Source organism: Leptopilina boulardi, unplaced genomic scaffold, assembly GCF_019393585.1.
Source record: "Leptopilina boulardi isolate dan_hultmark-lab unplaced genomic scaffold, ZJU_Lbou_2.1 LbouV2_221, whole genome shotgun sequence".
In the NCBI taxonomy this organism is placed as follows: domain Eukaryota; kingdom Metazoa; phylum Arthropoda; class Insecta; order Hymenoptera; family Figitidae; genus Leptopilina; species Leptopilina boulardi.
The window spans coordinates 1,269,114-1,292,415 of NW_026137776.1; the positions used below are offsets into that span (position 1 = coordinate 1,269,114).

The window sequence follows — 23,302 nt, forward strand, 5'->3', positions numbered from 1 at the left end:
ATTTTTCTTTTTTAAGATCTGACACTTTAAACCGAATTACATATTTGACCATTAAAGATTGTAATAGCCATAGAGTAACAGCTTCAATGAAGAATTGTTTAATGCTATATAATAGATCGAGAGTAGAGAAAGTGAAAATCTATAATAAGATAGGCGAGTCCACGTCAAGTGATCACATAGCAATAAAAAAGGAAATCTCAATTATTTTTCAAAAATTCGAAATATTTTCTGAAATATTCAAATTATTTTTTTTTTTTGTTTATCATACAAGCTTTTGCTATTTTTTTTGTTTCAAAATTGTTTAATTTTTTTTTATTTATTATTATTATATATATTTATTTATACATTTTACAGATGAAAATTTTCTTCATATTGCTTTCTTAAAATCAGATACGATCAGATATTACTAAAAATAAATTTTTTTATATTTTTAAACGTCAATTAAATATTTTTTTCTGAAGGTCCTTATGTACTTTATGTACGATGATGGGTCATTTTAGTACTCGTATGTTGAATAAATAAATATTAATTAATGGTAATCGCACTCTTCTGTGTTGAACACGCACCTTTTTATTTTAAAATTTTCTTTTCTGATGATGACGATAGTACCGTCGAAACGTCAAAAAAAACATGAATGTTTAATTTTTTTTACTTATGTGTTTTGTCTCAAAGGTTTTGCAAACAATTGCAACAAAAGCTTAAACGGCATTTTTATTTAAACGCTAATTTAAAAGTTTCAAATTGATACGAAAAATATCAAATTGATCCAAAATTTTATATCAATTTGATATTTTTGGTATCAATTTGATACTTTTGGTATCAATTTGATACTTTTAAATATTAGTAAAATAAATTCTCACTAATTTAATTTATTTTAGAGAATAAAGATTAATTTTTCAATTATAAAATTAAGAATAAAAAAAATAGATAAATGAATTTATTTTTAATGGCTACTTAGAAAAAAGTATATTAATTACATTATGCTGTTATAGCTTCAGTCTCATTTAATATTTTCTTGTCCGTTAGTAAAAATTAATGACAATAGCAAATTTAATAAATAATTCCAAGCGCATCTTTTTATAATGTACGTTGTAAGTTTAACAAGTTAAACAGTTTCTTGATTTAAATCAGGTTTCATATACATATATATGATTCACAAAAATTCATGCCCTGATCTGTATTTAATTGTTTCATTAAAACCAATTTGTATTCGTTCTTATATAGGCTATAAAAAGAACGATCATTAAATCAATACAATTTTTAAAAAAAATTGCTACATCAGCCAAAAAAGTTAAAAAAAACAATTTTTTGTTTTATTTCGCACTACTGTATTATAAACATAAAAAAAAATATGGGTGATTCTCCACGTAGTGTGCAATTTAGTTATTGCTATTATTAAATTTTTTAAAAATTTAACAAAAATTAAATTATAATCTTCTCTCTAAATCTGAATTAGTAAAAGTGTTTACTAATTTGAATTAGTTACTCACTTTTTGCTTATGAATTAGTAAAATTTTACTGATTATTAGTAACTTTTACTAACATTTAGTAAAATTTAACTAATTCTAAAGCAAAAAGTGAGTCACTAATTTAAATTAGTAAACATTTTTACTAATTCAGATTTAGAGAGTTCAGGGTTAGTACTCAAAAATGAAATATCCATGGTGGGCCGGAAAAAATACGATTTTCAATCTGTTTCGTATTCACGGCATTTATACTTGCTAAATTAATACAACTGCACTTTATTTAACTGAAAATATTAATAATTATTGAATTTATTGTTAAATATGTGAAGGCTTCACCATGACGATTCTGTGATTTCCTATGTATAATTGGCGCTTTAAAATTGTAAAAACAAAAAATTAGTCTACTTTATTGCTTCTGCTAAAGTATAACTAAGTTTTGTTTTAATTTTTATGAAATAATTCAGTTTTATTAAAAAGCTTTCCCATGACGCACGAAACTGCGGGGACAGGAATTAACACCGAAAAAATGATTTAACAATCAATTTTTTTCTGAATTCTATAAACTTGGACAATAAAAAATTATTACCAATAATTATTTTGATTATTGTATATTGCTAATAATATTTATTTTTGTTTTGTAAATAAAAAGCTTCCCCATGACGATTTGGCTCTTTAATTTGCCTTTTAAGATTAATATTTAATTTTACAAATTAAAGTGGCTATAGGCTTTTGTTTGTAAACACTAAAGTTACTTTTTCACGTTGGATTCATTACTATTTCTTAAAAAAAAACACAAGGGATATGGAATTGTACACTTCGTGAAGAATCACCCATATATAAATGACCCAAGTGCGTGTATAGAAAGCCTCAAAAAACAAGTACAAAGTTTCATATATATATACATAGGATATATGAAATGATTAAATAAAAATGTTAAATGAAAAAAGTAAATATTGAGAAAAGAGGAAGGTGCTGACAGTAAATTGTTTTAAAGAGATATGGTTGTCGATGTAATTGAATTTAAGTAGTGAAAGTAGATGAAGAGGAAAAATGAAAGAAAAGGAAAAGTGTGAAGAAAGAAAGACCTTCACGAAAGGTGAGCCACTGTTGGTTGGTATATAAGAAATTCGATTCGACCATGGCCCAGAAAAAGCAGATTCGCAAGCTGATCTTTCCACATGCGTCCTCGTGGTATGTCGAGGAATGTCGTATAAGTTACGCAACTTCTGACCAATAGACGCCATGTTTAACTTCGATTTTCGAATACTAAGCAACATTACGTATTATATATATAGCTGCAAAATCATTGATATTGGTAAATATGACAGGGCGACGCGACCCATTGACGTTTTATAATTTATACATAATAATCGATCGAAATTCCTTATATTACCAGAGCAATTTGTAAAATCCTCAAATTAGAAAAAAAAATTGAGTCGTCTTATTTTGACCCAAATCTCAAAAGATTAATTAAATTTATAAAGTTGAATTTTTAGTTTTATTAAATTATTATCACTATTATTATTATTATATTATTAGAACTTTTACAAAATTTATATCTTTTGCTATTAGAACTTTTAGAAATTCGATTAAAATGTTTATTCGACTTTACGGAATTTGATCTTTTGAGATTTAGGCCAAAATAAGGCTACTCCTAATTTTTTTTGCTACTTATTTGTAATTTAAAAAGTAATTTTGAATTACTATTATTTTTTTTGGTTAAGAATCATGTCAAAATCTTATTGACAAAGAAATATAAAATAATTAGTGGAAGATCCTAATTGTGACACTTTGCAGGGAATGGTAGCTTTTTTTCGATACATAGCAGGGAAGGTTGGTTTCCATTGTCCCCACTCATCATTTGTTATAATTCTCCTCTACTACCGCACCCTGCTCTAGTAAAAATTTAGTAACTTTATTGTTAGAATTAAAAGTTACTATAAAATTACTAAGTTTTCACTAGAGCAGGATGCGGTAGTTGTAGAGAATTATGACAAATAATAATTTTGTTTTGTTACTAGAAAAGTAGTAGCCGAATTTAGATTATTATTAAGCAGTTAAGCTCATTATTATTCATCATTAATATTAAACAACCTTTTTTTCTTTCTTCACTGCGATCACAGAAAATTAAAAGGTATTAAAATAAGCTGCAACGCTTATTATTTTAATCCAATTTTGCTTATTTTAATACCAAAATGGATTAAAATAAGCAAAATTAGATTAAAATAATAAGCGTTGCAACTTATTTTAATGCCTTTTAATTTTCTGTGATAACTTAGTTTATCTCCTTTCAAAATTGAAATGCGCCATGTCAGAGTTATCTGGAAAAAATTAATTATTAACTTTAATTACTAATCAATAACTTTTCTTATTTTTTGAAAATTTAATTACTGTAATATTTAATAGTTTACCTTGTGTACAATATTGACTGTGTTAAAATGGGATATCCCCACTCGCCATTAATTTGTCGTAATTCTATAGTCAACTACCGCACCCTGCTCTAGTAAAAATTTAGTAACTTTATTATTAAAATTAAAAGTTACTATAAAATTACTAAATTTTCACTACAGCAGGGTGCGGTAGTTTATGAGAATTGTGACAAATGGCGAGTGAGGACAATGGGAAGCAACTGAACTAAAATAGAGAAAATCAGGGTGAGGCAGGTTTCAAAAATATAAAGATGTGACATATCTCGCACGTTCTACTGGATTTAGATTTAAAAAGATAATTTTTATCCAATTTTTGAATACAAATTCAATGAAAAAGAAATTTTGTTAATTAAGAATATTCGTCTGATTAAAAATTCTTTAATAGTAAATATTCTCCGTAGATTTTCTCGAAAATTTGATAGATTGAGCTAAAATTTTGTTAAGACCTCAAAAACAGTATAAATGATTCTTTCATTGTCATTTGTCAGAGTATATTAATATTTTGTTAAAAAATTTATTCTTAAAAAAATTGCAAATTTGGAAAAATGACTAAAATTGTACTGCCGGCATATTAAATTAATTTGCAATAAGATACATACATATTAATTGCTTATTATCAGAGCTTTGTCGAGAGAAACAGAATTGAAGTATAACCAAGTATATATAGTTTAAATTATGGAGCAGTGGAATGAAAAATTAGTTATTGTAATAACTTCAATATTATTTGTTAATGGAAAATGTTTGTCATGCTTTGTAACGCCATTTTTGTCACGCCTTTGGTGGTCTTTCTCAGATACATATATACGTCATTGTAAGCGGAAATAAAATGAATCAATTTAAATGCAGTTTTACTTGCATGTGTCATGACATACACTTTCACATAAACTTGTAGTTAATTCAAATTTAAAAAAAAAAACCACTCATTTTATAAATAATATGAATTCAAATTAATCAACAAAAAAAATGAATTAAATTATAATCAAAATTAATCATTTATAACATATTTAAAAAAAAGTACTGAATAAAAAATAAAATTGTTTAATAAATATTTTATGTAATTTTTTTTAATTTTAACTTAATTGTAAATTTTTCATTTTAAAATGAAAGTTTTTAAACAATTGCTCTACTATTAAATAAATGACCCCTTTTTTTGAAAAAAAAGAATAATAATTGTATTATCTTGTTTAACTCTTTTTTGTGCGTTATCTCCGTTAAATGCCATTAACTATTCATAACTATTTCCTTATGTTACTTTCTCATACCATAAAATGAAGAACTCATCTTTTACTGTTACGTAAAAACAATATATTTGGATTTTACAAAGAATTTATTGTAAGCTAAGCTGTCGAGGAGAAATTTCGAATAAAATTCGAGCCAATTTATATACAAATTTTTAATTTAAAAAAAAATAAAATGTATTTTGTTTTCAATACTAATTAATTTCTTTTTCTCGTTATTTTTTATTAATTTAGAAAAAAAATAAAATCATAAAAAAACAAGAATACAGTCGTTATTATAAAGAAAAACTAAAAAAATATTTAATTTAAATTTTTTGATAATTTAAAAAATTTTTTAAAAGAAAGATGAATATTTTTGTTAAAGTAAACTTGCTAATAAAAAAATAAATCTAACGAATTTTTTAAGTTTTTTTTTATAAACAAAACATAGGTATGTATATTTATATACAGTAAATTTTTCATTATGACAGTTCAAAAAATATAAAATGAAAGATAACTTTTCTTATAAGGCTACAAGAACTGAATTGCTTTTAATGAGAGATGATGATTGAGGTACATTTTCTGTTCTTCGCCAAGGTCAAGTAATTATTACTTCTTTTATTTTTTTAAAGAAATGTTTTCCCTTTCTTGAGTTCAGCTTGAAGTCATAATAATTCTTTAAAAGTTCAGGATCACCTTCGAGCTCGAGAGATGTTATAAATAAAGATATTTATAAATTAAAGTTGAAAAACTTGAAAATAATTTTATAAATTTTACTATTGAATTATATTACTAATATATTAGTGGTTTTTGAAAAATTCGAACATTTTTTTTTTTTTCATTTCATTCTGATAATAAGTATTACAGTGGTCTTTATTTTCAAAATTTAGGTTTTTTTTTGATAATTTTGACGTAAATGGACCAAAATTGGACCGAAAATTTTAATTTAAATATTTAAGATTAAAATATCGGTAATAGATCTTATTAAATTAAAATTTACAAATTAAAATCTTACAAATGAGAAATAGAATTTTTGAAAATAATTTTAATATATAAATGATTAAATTTTTTCAATAACGAAATTAATTTCTAATTAATTGTTAATTCAAATTTTATTTTTTACTAATTTTCTGTTTATCTTTCAAAAAACAAAGAACTTATCAACTTATTGCCCTTGAACTGTACTGATTACCAAATTAAAAAAAAAATTCCAAAATTACTTTCTTTTTTTTGTTGTTGAAATTTTTCTACACTTGTTAAGACACTCTTTTACCATCACTTCTGTTTCCGCTCTTTAGCATTTCATTTGAAGTTTATGTCAACGCTTCATCTCCTTGTCTTTACTTACAGACGCATGTCTCTATATGACCGTAAAAGTTGCCCAATGAAAATGTTGAGCGTCAGCGAAAAGAAAGCCGTAACCTTATGTAATTCAATATGTGCAGGCTTGTCCTGTGAACAGTATAAATATACAATTGAGAACTAGAATTATGTGTACATATTGAAAAATACTGGACATTTTTTAATATTTTTCAATTCTTTCAATTTTTTAAAAATATTTATTAAAAATTTTCATTAATTTTCATTAAAAATTATAATCCTCATTGTACATAATTCTATTTACGCGATGACGAATCTTCTAAACACAAAGAATTGAGAAATATATATAGAAATTCTTAGATGATTCCACTTTCTGAAATTTATATACATTTTTACACTTCTTTTCTGAAGGTTGTATAATATATATATATATATTTATATTGAGAAATATTTTTCATGACACGCATAAAATATTAAATCAGCAATTTTCTCGTTTCTTTTTTCACCTGGTTAATAATAATTATATGAATCTATAAATTAAGTAAAATTAAAATCAATAAATATTAAATCCCAATTATAACTGATAAATATACACACACGAGACTGGAAATCATCACGTGACTCTTATGTACTAAATTACATCACTTTCACGTACGCGAATCTTGAAAGAGAATGTATCTACACGAAGGTAATTAAAAGAAACGAAAAAAGGAATTTTTTTTTACTGTAATTTTATAAACCTATATAATTTTATTAAATTGCGAAAACTCTCGATCTTTTTTTTCGCGAGACAAAAGAAGTTAAATTTTAATAAATAGAAAACTTTCTCTATGACGAAGCAAAAAACTGAAATTTAAAATACATTTTTGAAACTTAGAAAATATATTTTTGGTTTTTTTTTTTTGCAGTGACGGAATTGCAGGAGACGGTGGAACTTTAGAGAATTCCAATTCATTTAAAAAAAAAATGCAAACCACAGAAAGTATAGACGGCGGTATAATGCCACCAGGTACACTTGCACTTATGGCAACTCCTGGAATAAATAATCCAACCTGGAGTCGACAACAAGCCGTAAGCGTAAGGCACGCATTTAAAACTTATGGAAGTAGCAAAAATCCAAATCATGTAATACAAAATCTCAGTATGACTGTTGCCAAAGGCTCGATGTAAGTACCAATTCAAATTTTTAAATATTATAATCCTATAGGGGGGGACGAAGCTGAAGTACGCAACGTTTATGATAAACGATTTTTAAAAAAATAATTAATCAACAAATTATAAAAAAAAATTTTTAGGCAAAAAATTATATAGAATTTTTCATTTTAAAAAATTATTTCTGTAAAAATCGTTTATCATAAACGTTGCGTACTTCAGCTTCGTTAGGGGGGCCTATTTTTTATTGGTTTTGTAGATGTTTGAGTTAATGTTTAGACAATTTCTGGAATTAAAAACTATTATTAATATTTTATTATTTATTTCTTTAAATGTCATTTACGATTTTTATTAACAATAATTTTTACTATTTTCAATTTTTAAAACAAAATTTATCTAATTTTTTAAATTTTCCAGCTAAAATTTGACTTACATTTAAGGTTATGTTCGTTTTTTGGTCATTTTTGACCAAAATTTAGTTTAAAATTAATTAAATTAATTATTTAGTTTGACCTAAATTTTGAGGTTATGTTTGTTTCTTGAACGTTTCCCGACAAAATAACTTAACCTTAAAATTTAGTTCAAATTCGGCGGAAAATCCACCTCTCCTTCAACGTAAGAAAGGAGGGGGGCCTTGCGACTATATCACGAAGTAAGAATAAGGAGTCTTCACTCCATGCGTGGATTGAAGGAAAAATTTTCCCAAATCTGGTACAAGCATTCCGGAAAATTAGAATAGTCGGAGGTGGCGTTCGTAACGGGAAAAACCTTAAACTATTGATTTCCCTAATTAAAATCGTCTGCTATTTTTGAAAAGTATATTATAAAATCACATAATTCCATATTTTTGAAAAATTAAGTAATTGAAGAAATAGTAAATGTTAAATATGAAATATTATTTGTATTTAAAAAGTCATTTACAAATTAATTAATTTTATTAATTTTAATGAAGTTCTTTAAAAATTCACTAACTTTAAACTTTTTTTTAATACACATTTTTTAACAATCAATTATTGTTTTTTTTTGTTTTTACAGTAATCTGTAGCTATTTAATTGTAAAAAAAAGTTTGCATTAAAAATCTCTTAAAATTGAATTAATTCGATCTAAGAATCTTGCTAATATATGACTTTTCCGAAATTCAATTATTTTTAAAATTATTAAAATTCTTTGTAAAAATTCAAAAAAAAATTAACAAAAATCATTAGATTTTGCATTTTTCAGCTATATTAACTCAATATAACTGAAAAATAATTTTTTTTTCAAAAATAATTAATTTTTAACAATTTTTGAAAATTTTGAAAATTTTGAATTTTTTCAAAAATTAAAAAAAATTATCAAAAATCATTAGATTTTGCATTTTTCAGCTATATTATATATATATTTCAGCTGTACTGTAAAAACAAGAATTGATTGTTAAAGAATGTGTATTAAAAAAAAGTTTAAAGTTAGTGAATTTTTAAAGAACTTCATTAAAATTAATAAAATTAATTAATTTGTAAATGACTTTTTAAATACAAATAATATTTCATATTTAACATTTACTATTTATTCAATTACTTAATTTTTCAAAAATGTGGAATTATGTGATTTTACAATATACTTTTCAAAAATAGCAGACGACTTTAATTAGGGAAATCAATAGTTTAAGGTTTTTCCCGTTACGAACGCCACCTCCGACTATTCTAATTTTCCGGAATGCTTGTACCAGATTTGGGGACATTTTTCCTTCAAAGTGAAGACTCCTTATTCTTACTTCATGGACTATATTCACAGTCGTGAAACGAACATAACCTCAGAATTTAGGTCACTTTTGGCGGGGAAATTGAAATTCAAAAGATTTTGTTAATTTTCAGACAATAATTAAATTTTACAGAACTAAAAATAATTTATCAAATAATTTTAGATAACATTTTTTAAAAGTAATTGAATTTTCAACGATTTATAATTGAGATTTTTGAAATTAATTGAACTACAAGTGATTTTTAATTAAAAATTTTTTATGATTTCACTAACAAAATTTATTAGAAATTGCGGACAAACATACAATAATTTAAAAACCATTTTTAATTGAAAAACGGTTTCAGATAGTTGAATTTTTAAAGAATATTACAAAAATAATTCAATTTTCTTAGAGTTATAATTGAAATTATTAAATTTCAAAAAAATTTTCGATGGAAAATTTAGGAAATAATTAAATTTTAGAAGCTTTTAAATCCAATTTTTGAAAATAATTGAATTTTAATTGAAATTTTGAATAATAATTCAATTTTTGATGATTTTTGATTAGAAATTTTGATAAAAATTATTTTTGAATGTAATTGAAATTTAGTTGATTTTGAATTGAAATTTTTTGAGTATAATTGAATTTTAGTTGATTTTGAATTGAAAATTCGGAAAATAATTAAATTTTATTTGAATTTAAATTGAAAATTTGGAAAATAATTGAATTTTCTTTGTTTTTGAATTGAAATTTTGAAAAATAATTGAATTTCAATTGAAATTTTGGATAATAATTTAATTTTAGTTGATTGTTGATTGAAAATTTTGATAATAATTAATTTTAAATTGAAATTTTGGGTAATAATTAAATTTTATTTGATTTTAAATTGAAAATTTGGAAAATAATTGAATTTTCTTTGATTTTGAATTGAAATTTTGGAAAATAATTGAATGTCAATTGAAATTTTGGATAATAATTTAATTTTAGTTGATTTTTGATTGAAAATTTCGATAATAATTAATTTTGAATTGAAATTTTGGATAATAATTAAATTTTAATTGATTTTGAATTGAAATTTTTGAAAATAATTGAATTTTATTTGATTTTGAATTGATTTATGGTTTTGAATTAAAAATTTTTGATATAATTTTATTTGATTTTTTTTAAAATTATAATTAATTTTTTAATTTCATAAATATTTTAATTGAGAAATATTTTGAAATAATTTAATTTGTAATGAATTTCATTAAAATTATTAAAAATAATTAATTTAGTGAAAAATTTTAGTTAAAAATTTGTTAAATAATTGAAATGAAGAAGATTTGCATTTTATACTAAAAAAAAAATATATTTTATTGAAAAAATTTTTTTTAAAATTTAAAAAAAAAGTCGAAATAGTCGCATTTTATTGATATAAGTCGAAAAAAGTCATATTTTTGAAAAAAAAGTCGTATAATCCGAGGCCTGAATTATCTTAGTACAAAACACAAATAAATTTGAGACCCCTTTAATAGCGTCCAGGTACTGGTGCTTTTACCTTAAATACTATATTCATTATTCTTTCGATTAAATAGCGATTTATCTCATTTGAATTGCAAAAAATAATTCAAAAAAAAAAAAATCAATACCTAAGAAAACATGTTGGCTTAGTTTGCATTTTTAAACAAACTTTTCAGTAAACAAACATTATATGAAAACACACACGCTGCTCCTTTTAACCTCTTGCATAATATATTACCGATGTAAATCGTTAGATGTCATAAGATTGTTGAGAAATCATTATGTGTTTCAAGGTACAATGCTCTTAAACTATATGATTTACCCACAAACTTTTTTATTTTATTAAAAAAAATATATATAATTAAATATTAAAGCGAGATCCTTAAAAGTATCAAAATTATTTTTTTTCTAGTATATTATGATACACTTTAAAATATGCTCCTTAAGGAAATCAAATTATTATGCAAGTTCTATTGGAATTTATATACATTATATAATCAAGTTTTCTTTAACTTAAAAAGCAATTCAAATTTGCATAATAGGAATCGTTACAATTTTTCTGAAAATAAATATATACAAATCACTATCAATCGCGGTTTTGAAATTGATATGACAATTCTGAAAATATGCATAAGAATATCAGGAGTTATTTTGTAGTCAATTTTTTTTTTACTTTGTTTTTTTTAACAATTACGTTTATGCAATAATTAAAGTCTTAATGGAATTATTGTTTGTAATCAATAAAGAAAATCTTACGTGATTCTCTATATATAAACTTGTCATATATTGCTTCATCAGAATAATTGATCCAATTATAATTAACCTTTTATAATAGGAAAAATTATTTTAAATATTTAATACAAAAATTTAAATAAATAAAATTAAATTGAAAATACAATTACTTCTTTTCCTGGGTGTTACTCAAAAATTTTCAAATTGTGTCATATTTTTATATTTTTCTTCTTATTTGGTTATTTACCTCTTTAAATCGTTAATTATTTTTCAATTTTTTCAAATTCTACTACGCATATATTTTCATTGCATCATTTTTCCATAAATCACAAACCTGTAACTTGCATATAACGATATAACAATAACCTAACCTCTTCACATCACACACTGGCACAAAAACTGTATTACGCTGTATATATAAGTTACTAATTATACTATGTTTCTAATTTACGAAACAATATTCGATTAATATCAAAATCTGTCTAATATACATTATTTTACTTGATTTTTTACGTTACTTTAATTTAAAACCAAATGTAAACAATGTGCTTTGCACGTCTCAAAAAAGCAGAGAAGAAATGACAGGTTCAAACATTTCGATAATCAAAAAAGTAATCGATAGCGGCAACTTCACGAAAGATTTCGAAAAACTGATTGTTTCACTGTTTACTTTTTATCTTTTTTAAAATACATAACAAATATAGAAAATTTGTATTCAAATCAAAATTTTTATTGATATCGTGGGAAACTTAAAATTAGTAATCTTATAGATTTCATGATTAATATCTATACTTCGTAATTCGTAAATGATTCCGGTAAGAGGAAAGCAAAATTTTATCATAAATTGGAGGTTATATGTTGTGACATAATAAACAGAAAGTATATATAAGAAAGTTTTTACCGTTTCCACAAAATAATAATAATGAATGACTAATATTATATTGATCAATTAAAATGGAACAAAAATTTAATACAACTTCATATTTTCTTATTATATTAAGTCAAGGAGAAAAAAAAATCAAATTATAATTTAAAAAGTACATGCGAATTTTTTTATGGTGAAAGTGCGAACAATTTTATTTATTTGACACTTTGAATCATTAAAAAAATTGCCATTGGATTTAAAATTTCTGCGATTATAATTAAACAATTCCAGTAACATGATTTAAAAATATTTTCATTTCTTAACCTCAATAATTTTTAACTATTTTAATATTTATTCAAATGAAATTTTTAATTGTTCAAAATGTCAAAAATAAAATTGTTTTTTTTTACTAAATATGTTCTTTAATTTTAACTTGCTTTTTGACCATTAAAATTTTTTTTTATTATATATATAATATTTTTCGTATATTTTTCAATATCAATAAATTATAATTAAATAAAAATAATAATAATAATAAGGATAATTTATTTATTTAACAACATACGGGTCAAGCCCTTTCGTACATAGTACTCTTACAATCTAAAAGTTGCAAAATGCGCAACTTGTTTTATATAATAAAGCCATTCAAATAACGCTAGGCAATCTCTTTCTGACTTAAAAATCTAAAATATTTCTACGTAGTAATGTAGTGAATCCTGACAAATTATTATTAAAAAAGTCGACAACATTAGAGATAGAATTAGCCTCTCTATTCAATCTATTTACTAAAGAGTGATATCCAAAATTTGTTCTATGAGCTGTTTCCAAAAAAAAGTCGAGGTGCATGATTTTTCACAAAAATTAAAAAGGTCGAAAATTTAATTGATCGAATTACATTAAGTCGATATTTTATTTGAACGAAATTCTAAATGATCGATATTTAAAGTGGCCAATATTTTATTTAGTCAATATTTTATTTTATCGAAATTCTAAATGATAGACATTTATGAAGGTCGACATTTTATTCAGTCGATTTTTTATTTGGTTGAAATTCTAAATAACCGACATTTATGAAGGTCGACATTTTATTTAGTCGATATTTTATTTGATCGAAAATCTAAATGGTCGATATTTAATGTGGTCGACATTTTATTTAGACGATATTTTATTTGGTCGAAATTCTAAATGATCGACATTTAAAGTGGTCGAAATTTTATTAGTTCGATATTTTGTTTGGTAAATATTTTAAATGAACGACATTTAAAGTGGTCGATATTGTATTTGTTCGATATTCTAAATGATAGAAATTTAGAAGCATCGAATTTTATATCCATCGAAATTTAATTTGGTCAATATTTTAAAAGCTCGACACTTTTTTAGCTATACGAGTTTCCTTTCTATGTAGTTTGTCGGTAAAGTACATTGAAATTTTGCGGGAAATTTGAAATTATTGATGTAAATAATAATAACAACATAGAGAGGAAACTCGTATAGCTAAAAAAATGTCGAGCTTTTAAAATATCGACCAAATTAAATTTCGATGGATATAAAATTCGATGCTTCTAAATTTCTATCATTTAGAATATCGAACAAATAAAATATCGACCACTTTAAATGTGGATCATTTAGAATATCGACCAAACAAAATATCGAACTAATAAAATTTCGACCACTTTAAATGTCGATCATTTAGAATTTCGACCAAATAAAATATCGTCTAAATAAAATGTCGACCACTTTAAATATCGAGCATTTAGATTTTCAATCAAATAAAATATCGACTAAATAAAATGTCGACCAAATAAAATATCGACTTAAAGTAATTCAATCAATTAAAATTTCGAACTTTTTAATTTTTGGGAAAAATCATACGCCTCAAAAAGTCTGTAATTTCTAGTCATCGTTGTAGGGACAGAGATTTTAAACATTGATAATAAATTCGGACAATAAATTATACCACTCAATATCTTGTACAAGAATATCATATCATTATACAGAAATCTGGATGCAAGCAACGGAGTACCAAATAATAGTCTTAAATCACTGTAGTCATAATAGTAATAAAAACAAAAATTTTTTTAAACTTTATTTTAATATAATTAAATATTGTCCTTCAATTCGTTTCTAAATGTAAAATGTTTTTTCGAAAATATCAATCGTCAAATAATGTAAATTTGCAAATTTATAGAAAAATATCAAAAATTTTAATTTCTTCAAAGACGAAAAATCGCTTTTAATTCTACAAAATTTCCATTAAAATATGTACTTTATCAATAAATTTCTTTCTCAAGGTAAAATATTTTCTACAAAAGAAAAATTTTTTAAATCTGACAATTTTCGATTTTATACTAAAAATTCATTATTTAAAATTTTGCCAAAAAGTAAAAATCTTAATGAATTCTACAATTTTTAATTAAATATATACAGTCAATCGATTCGTTTCGAATCAAAGAATTTAGTTTTTTTTTTTTATTAGAAAACATTTTAAATAGAAAAAAATTTTATTGTAAAAACTGAACTTGTTTAAAAGAAAAAAAAATGCTCGACAAAATTTTTTTCCAATCTGATGAGAAGAATAAAAATCATAAATTCGTACTTTGTATTATAAAATAGGAAATTTTTTTTTCTCCGTTCTACTGTGGGGGAAAAAAAATAATGTTTAAAAAATTCATCACTATTGAACAATGCGTGTTTTAAGCTATATATATAATAATTGACCTCTAGCAGTCTTTCTAAAGTCTTTATAGATGTAAACATTCTTTGCTAATACTTGTACCTTTCTATCAGCTGTTCATGAAGCACGTTGACCGCATTTACTATTTATCAACGGTGAAAGCAATACAACTTAATATATTGCTTCCTACTATATAACAAAACCAATAAATGAATAGAATTACGCACAAAATTTTTCACAAAATTTTATATAAACATCCAACTATAATTTTTCCGAATTTTTTGAAAAAGAAAATTTTATTTTTAATAAAAAAGAGAAAATAACAATCTATTTATAGACAATATTTAATTATATTTTTCTTCTTCTTTACATACTAAACAGATTCTCTAATTGACATGTAAAAAGAAAGCACGATCAATAAATATATAGTTTCCTATAAATAAATTTTTAACGGTAATTAAGGGACCAAGGACAATAAATACAGTATACCGCAATTATCTAAAATATAGAAAAAGAAATACTAAAAATCAATTATTTCTTTTTTTTTTTGTATTAAAAGAAATATTCTAATTTTTTTGTATTAAAAGAAATATTCTAAAATCGAAAATTATATTTTTAAACTATACAACAATATGTTATATAAAATAAATAGAATTCATGAGCAAAACTTACATAATATTAAAAGCAATCACTAAATTACAAAATATTTATATCTATTTCTTTTATATATACAATTATGATTATATAAAATAAATTATAAATTTAAAACTTATCGTTTCATTCGTAATTTCTAAAAATCATGAAATATATATGAATATTATAAAACAGTTATGTTATTAAACCTATTAACTCCATTAATATTATCATGTTATTAAAAAAATTTTAAATATAAAAAATAAATATAATAGTTTTTAAAAAAAATCAATTTTTTCCATGTAAATGTCATTTTAAAATAAAGAAAAAAAATAATGGACAATTTAATTATTATTATTTAGAAATTATATATGAATTAATTTAAAATTAAAAGAAATATTCTTGTTTTTTTTATTTGCAGATACGGTCTTTTAGGTGCTAGTGGCTGTGGAAAAACTACCTTACTCTCTTGCATTGTGGGAAGAAGACGATTAAATTCAGGTGAAATATGGGTATTAGGTGGCAAACCAGGCACAAAGGGATCGGGAGTGCCTGGCAAAAGAGTAGGTTACATGCCTCAAGAAATTGCACTCTATGGAGAATTCACTATCAGGGAAACCATGATGTACTTTGGTTGGATCTTTGGCATGTGCACCGCAGAAATCGTCGAAAGGTTACGATTTCTCTTGCAATTTCTCGATCTTCCTTCACAAAATCGTCTTGTTAAAAATCTTAGGTAAATCTCATATTATATATTTCTATAATTATACAATATTTTTCATTTAATTTCATGAACTAATAGGTATCAATTCCTCGGTTGTACCTTTTTTTTATTATTTGCTGTATTATTTTTTTGGTTTGTTATTTATACTTATTTTAGTTGATTTCGATAACTGTTTTCTTAAGTATATAATTACAGGGAAAGAAATGAATGAATTCCAAAAACAGTACAGCTAATACCAATATTTTCCTACTTCAATATACTTAGTGATTTTTTTATTTCTTGAACAATACCTAGCAGAATTTGTTCAAAATAAACAAATACCAATTGTTAATGCACTTAATGAATATTTGGAAGATTATCAGAATAATAAACTCCAAGAAAGTTTAATTAATAAGAAACTTGTTAAATGAAAGTGATCAGTATAGAGAACAAGAAGACGAATACTTATTTTAGTTGATAAATATTTTTTAAATATATATATATATAAATTTAGATTATTTAAAATTTTTAGAAATTTTAAAGCTATTATAATCTAAAGAAGTTATCGGACCTTTAATTTCAAATATTCTTAATAAATTATCAATGTACATAAAAATATAATAATAATAATATAATTTAATAAAGCCATATAATTTAAAAAGTAAATAATATTAATAATAATAATAATAATAATATAGAAAAATAAATACTAATAATTAATTAAAAAAATCATTTTCTTTTTCTATTTAAATTTTCATTATCTTAATGCAGTTTTTTAATTTGTATTAAAAAGTATGTTAGTTTTATTATTGTCATGAGGTTTTAAAGGTCACAGAGAATTACTGTGTATTTAAAATAGACGCAAAAAGAAGTAATTGAAATTAATTAATTAATCAATTAAAAGTATAGTAACTTATTTTCAGTATCTCAACTCAAATGTCGATTAATTTATGAAAATACATAAACAAATATTAAAGAAGCAAAAAAAAAGAATTTTTTACAAAAAAATCACGAAAAACTAAAAATTGATTTAAAAAATATGATTTTTTTAAACATAAAATCCATTATTGTGAGCCTGAAATTTCGATTTAAAATAATTTTGTAGGTAATTTGTTTAAAAAAAACTGATTTTTGAAATTTTATATTTTTATTAAATTTGTGATTTATAACTATTATAATAGAAGATGTTTAAAATTTTAAAAACTTAATAAATATTAGAAAGATGAATGAATTTCACACAAAGACTAAAAATCGTGATTTATTTTTCGTATTTCAAATCAAATGTCGATTGATTTTTGAAAATGCACAAAAAAAGCATTGAAAACATAAAAAAAATCGAATTTTTAAAATTATTTTAGTCTCAGATTTAATAAAATATGCATTTATTCAATAAATTTATTTATTTCAGTGGCGGTCAACAAAGAAGAGTCTCTTTTGCAGTGGCTCTGATGCACGATCCAGAACTTTTAATTCTAGATGAACCGACCGTAGGTGTAGATCCACTTCTAAGGCAAAGGTGAGAAATTAAAAGCAAAATAAAAAAAATTCAAGAATAAATATCTAGAAAATTACAATCATACATTATTGAGAACAATTATTGTTTATAAGAATAAATTAATGAATTAATTAATAAAGAATAGTGAAACTTGAAGGATGTAAATATATATCGACCACTTTCCTTTGATTAGGATCATATAATACAAGTGTTAATGATCTTTTCAAGGAGGAGAAATTTTATTTTGCCATGCAACATTTAATAGAAATCACTATATTTTATATATATATATTGGAATGTTAATAATAGATTTATGGAAAAAATTGAAAAAATATTAAATCATTAAAAAAATATAATAAAAAGTGAAAGTATAGGTAATCTTTTAAACATATCATCTATAAAATAAGAATAATAAAAAAAAATCTGCTACAGAAGTTATGTTTTACAGATCAAGTCGAATTTGCGATTAAAATTCTAAAATCGATCTCTCATTTAATGTAGAATATTTAGTGATTTAGATATTCATAAACAAATAAATATTAATAATAAACTGCAGCATAAAGTTTAATTTTCAATTTTTTAAAAAAACGACAAATTATCAAAAATAGAAAAGACAACTTAAAAAATCAATTGAAACTTTTTGAAAATGTAATAAATTTTTTTAATTATGGTATAAATATTTTGTAAGATCTATATGTTTAAAATTTTCTTTAGATTCTTTTAGAATTTCTGAAACAAAAAAATATTCAAATTAATTCCTGAGAAAAAATAACTTTTTAAAAATCATGTTTCTGCTGGTTTGGATTTTTTTTCTATTTTTTAGTATCTCAGTAAAGGAACTCTTAAATAATAACTCATTATCGATCAATAAATTTTAGAGTTCGATGTTATTATTATTAATTATAGTAATAATTCTCTATGAAATTAATATTTATATTTTTTTAATTTACAAAAATTAAAATACAAAATATTTTTCTTTAAACAGGTTTTTTTATATACAAAGTACAAAATGTAAAAGTATGTTTCCAAATGAAGAGAGAGAGAGAGAGAGAGAGAGAGAGAGAGAAAAAAATAGTCTTCGATTTTTTTCTCATGCAATTCACATGCGACTCGTTGTATTTAAACCATATTTAAAATGACCGTGAAAAACCAGTTTTGCCAGCACAAAAATAATAATAAAAAAAAAAATTTTATATGTAAAATAACTTCAAAAAATATTCTATACGTATATTTATAAAATGTACTTTAATTTTTTTGTTGAGTATAAAAAACTTAAAATGTAAAGAAAAAAAATAAAGAAAAATACAAAATATTTATTCACGTAACTATGAAATTTAAATTATAAATCTTCTTCCTGATTGAATATGAAAAATAGATTTGATTATATGAAGCGAAGCGGTTGATGAACAACGATTGTACACGCACAAAAGTACGATTTGCAATTTATAATAAGAGACGAGACTTTTACTATTCGTAATCGCTTTCAATTTCCTTTTATTATTAGAATTTCAATATTTTAGTAAAAAAAAAAAATAATAAATAATAATCTGTGAGAATTTGTTCACAAGTTTTGAAATAACGTATAATATTTTTCAAAGAAATATCCTTCAAAATTATAATTAATTCATTTGCGAGTAAATAACAAGACAATGAATGCCTTTTGACTAATTGACATATTGATACAGTCACTTTTTTTTTTTTTTTTTTTTTTTTTTTTTTTGTCAGCTAGACGTTGATTTTCAATGACATAAATTTATTTATTCAAGAAGCAATATTCTTTTAATAGGAGCTACGACCTGCAAAAAAAAAGAACTTTTAGTTAAAAGATCAACCAAAATGAAAAAAGAAATAGAAAAGAAAAAGATTAAATTCTATAAAGAGAATTATTTTTAAAGCATGAATAATCTGGTCATTTAAAACTGTCTGGCAGATGACAAATGAGGAAGGACAAAAAAGGTATTTGAAAAAAAAAAAAAAATGAGGACACAAAATTAGGAAATTAAATATTTATTTGAAGAAAATGATTAATTGAAAAAAAAAATAGTTTGGCTGTGATAAAAAATAAAAAAAAACAACAAATAATGTTTAAAGGAATAAATTGCACTTTGATAAAATTTAAATAATTAAGTCCATATTACGTCAGATCATTAGAAAATTAAATAGGAGACGCATACTCCATCCGGAAGTTTTTAGCGAGATTACAAGGATCAGGTGTCAAGGTACAAAGACACTTTGAAATGAAAGAAAATATTGAAAAACTCTTTTATCGTGCAAAACAGATCGTTAATAAAACATGAGTTCTTCTCAACGATCTTTTTTTGAATGCTTCACTTATAGTTATTATTTTATTTCGAGTTCAAATGCCAGACAATAATTTCAATAAAAAAAAAAAATAATATGTAATTAAAATTTTGTTTTTAAATATATTTTATTTAATTATTTTTTTGATTTCAGTATTTGGAATCACTTGGTTCAAATTACCAAAGATGGAAATAAAACAGTTATCATTACAACACATTATATTGAAGAAGCTAGACAAGCACATACGGTAATATATTCTGTTTGATTTTTTTTTCACTATTTTATTGGAATTAAAAATTATTTTTTTTTTTTGTAGATTGGTCTTATGAGAAGTGGAAGATTATTGGCAGAAGAATCGCCAAGGGCTCTTTTACAAATGTATAGTTGTTCATCTCTAGAAGATGTTTTTCTAAAACTTTCCAGAAAACAGGGACAATATGTTCCACCTACAGAACTTAATATTACTAATAATACTAGTTTGGTAAGAAAAATATTTTTTTTTTTTTTCTATAAATTTATTTTCAATATAAACTATTTTTAAAAGTTAATTTACTATTCATAATTTGCTATGCAAATAGTAATGAAATGTTATGTATTTTAAAGAGGCTGAAAAAAGCTATTGATTACTTTGCAAAATATAATTTTTAATTTAAAAATCTATAAAAAATTTACATAACTTTTTTTTTTTAATTTTTTTTTTTCATCGAAACATTTGAAAAATGATTTAAAAAAAAAGTAATATATGTTAATAAGTAAATTATATAAAGTTGGAATTGAATTTGTGATTATTTTTTTTTTTTTTTAGCATTATATTGAAAATATATTAACAAACTTTTCATCTCGTTTATCATCAGGCTTCCTTAAACTGGGGCAAAAAAGACGAACCAGTCTATGTGACGGAGGAGTCTGGAGTTATTGGCCTCAACTTTCATCAGAGTAAAGAAATCCTCATTCACGATACAACCAATGGAGTAGGAAGTCATTATGACGTAAGTATAAATTTCGAAATTTTCTATTGACTTTTTTTCTTTTCAATTTTATTCTATTTGGTAAAAAAGAAATACTTCGATAATTATGCAAATAATGCGTATATTTTTTTGTTAATTAAATTATTATTTTTATTTCAATTAATTATTTTTTATCGTTAATTTAAAATTTTTAAAAAAACTTGATTTTAAAAGAATTTTTATTTTAAAATTATAGTTAAATGGCAAACCCCTACCAGGAGTCAAAGGAGACTCGACAGTGGAGTGTGAGGATTGCGATTTTTCTGATTGCTTCAAACTCACAACTACAGGAAAGATCAGAGCCCTTTTACAGAAAAACTTTCTACGTATGTGGAGAAATGTTGGGTAAGTATATTTATATATATATATATATATATTTATTTGAGTGTTATTTATAAACTTGACTGACCTAATTTATTACTTTGATTAATTTTAAAAATTACGAAATTTAGCAAACAATTCTTCCTCAGAAACGAGGAATTTCTTAATATTTTCTACCAATTTAATTTCAAGTCATTTAAAATAAAACGTAATTTTTTCATATTCAGAATTCAAAAGAATTTAAATTATTTAATTCAGGGCTGCAATGACTGAAATTATGATTTAAATCAAAGGATTATTTACATTTAATCAGGATTGCCGAGGATCAGGGAAATCAGGAAATTTTAGAAAAAAAGTAGTGGAAAAATATCAAATTTCTAAAAATGTTACTAATATTACAATTTTTGAAATTTTCAATTCAAACTTTTGCTTTTAAAAATTATTGTCTTCATCATAAATGAGAAAGTATTCATTTTGGTCGATTTTTTTTTTTTAATAATTTGAAAACGAAATATTTTCATTAAAGTTAGAAAAAAAATTTAAATTCTGACCTAAAATCAGGAAAAGTCAAAATAAAATTTTTATCGCAACTTTGATAAATTATGATTTGAATCAAAAAGTTGTCCAGCGAAAATCAATTTTATTATTTTTAAAAAATCTGCAATTAATAGATAATATTCCTTTATGCACCTTGATTATTATTTAAGCATTTATTTCGTAAAATATCTTTTATTTATTTTTTAAAAATAATTTTTATCACAGAAAAAGTAAAAATATATTAAATACATTTTTCAAAAAAAAAAAAATACTCATTTTTGAATATTCTTTATTGAGAAAAATAAGAATTTAAAAATTCTTTAGAGTTTAATTTATATAAAAATTGCAATTATATTTCCGGTGAAATTTTCATAGAATCTCGTCGAATTTTAAAAAATTCTGATAATAATAAAAAATTTAATTTATATTATATTTTTGTTTAATATATCTTGAATAAAAAAAAAAAATTTATCACTGTACAAAAAAATTGAATCCGTAATTTAAATATTTAGGTGAATAATTTTCTAATTATTTATGTTTAGAGAATTTTATTATTTTTCGTTTTTTAGTTTTTTATTTTACAAAAATGCATTTTATATATATTTTTTACTTATTCTGTGATTTTTACTATACTTCCAAAACTAACCTAACGAAAAATTATTTTCTAAAAAAATAAAAGATATTTTACTAAATAAATTCTTGAATAATAATAAAGGTGTATAAAGGATTATTATATAATATTGATTGCAGATTTTTTAAAAATAATAAAGCAACCCGGTCTAGATGATTTTCGCTGGATTTATTTAAACAATTTTATTATTATTACAAAGTTATTAAAGTTGCAAAAATCACAACCGTATAAAAAATGTTCTTTTTCGATAATTTTAATTCAAAATTTTTTTATCAGTTTTCATATTTTTAAAAAAGTTCTAATATCTAATTCAAACTTTTTAAGATATAATATTAGAAAATTGACTTTTTAGAAATCAACAATTTTGAAGAGTATGAATTGCATTTTTAGTCTTTAATTGAAAAATCTTATTTTCTTTGATAAAAATATAAATATTAGTTTGATGCTTTTATTATTAAATTTATCGTTTAAATAATTTATTAGCAAAAACAAATATAATAATTTGGAAAATGAACTTTTGTAAGTGACGTAAATAAAAAAGAAATTTGATTTAAATAAAAAAAATACAAATAAATAGAAAAAAAAGGATTTTTTTATT

At 22.7% G+C, this 23,302-nt stretch overlaps 1 protein-coding gene across 4 annotated transcripts in view; it reads left to right on the top strand.

Moving 5' to 3' along the window:
- LOC127279650 (ABC transporter G family member 23) overlaps positions 1–23,302 on the top strand; it is an 82,258-nt gene that overhangs the window by 53,894 nt on the left and 5,062 nt on the right. For all 4 annotated transcript variants that reach the window (XM_051302156.1, XM_051302160.1, XM_051302159.1 and 1 more), the window contains 7 exons: positions 7,341–7,598; positions 16,131–16,445; positions 17,821–17,928; positions 20,362–20,455; positions 20,525–20,689; positions 21,063–21,197; positions 21,412–21,560. In XM_051302156.1, coding sequence (XP_051158113.1) covers positions 7,341–7,598; positions 16,131–16,445; positions 17,821–17,928; positions 20,362–20,455; positions 20,525–20,689; positions 21,063–21,197; positions 21,412–21,560 — 1,224 coding nt within the window. The remainder of the gene's footprint in view (positions 1–7,340; positions 7,599–16,130; positions 16,446–17,820; positions 17,929–20,361; positions 20,456–20,524; positions 20,690–21,062; positions 21,198–21,411; positions 21,561–23,302) is intronic.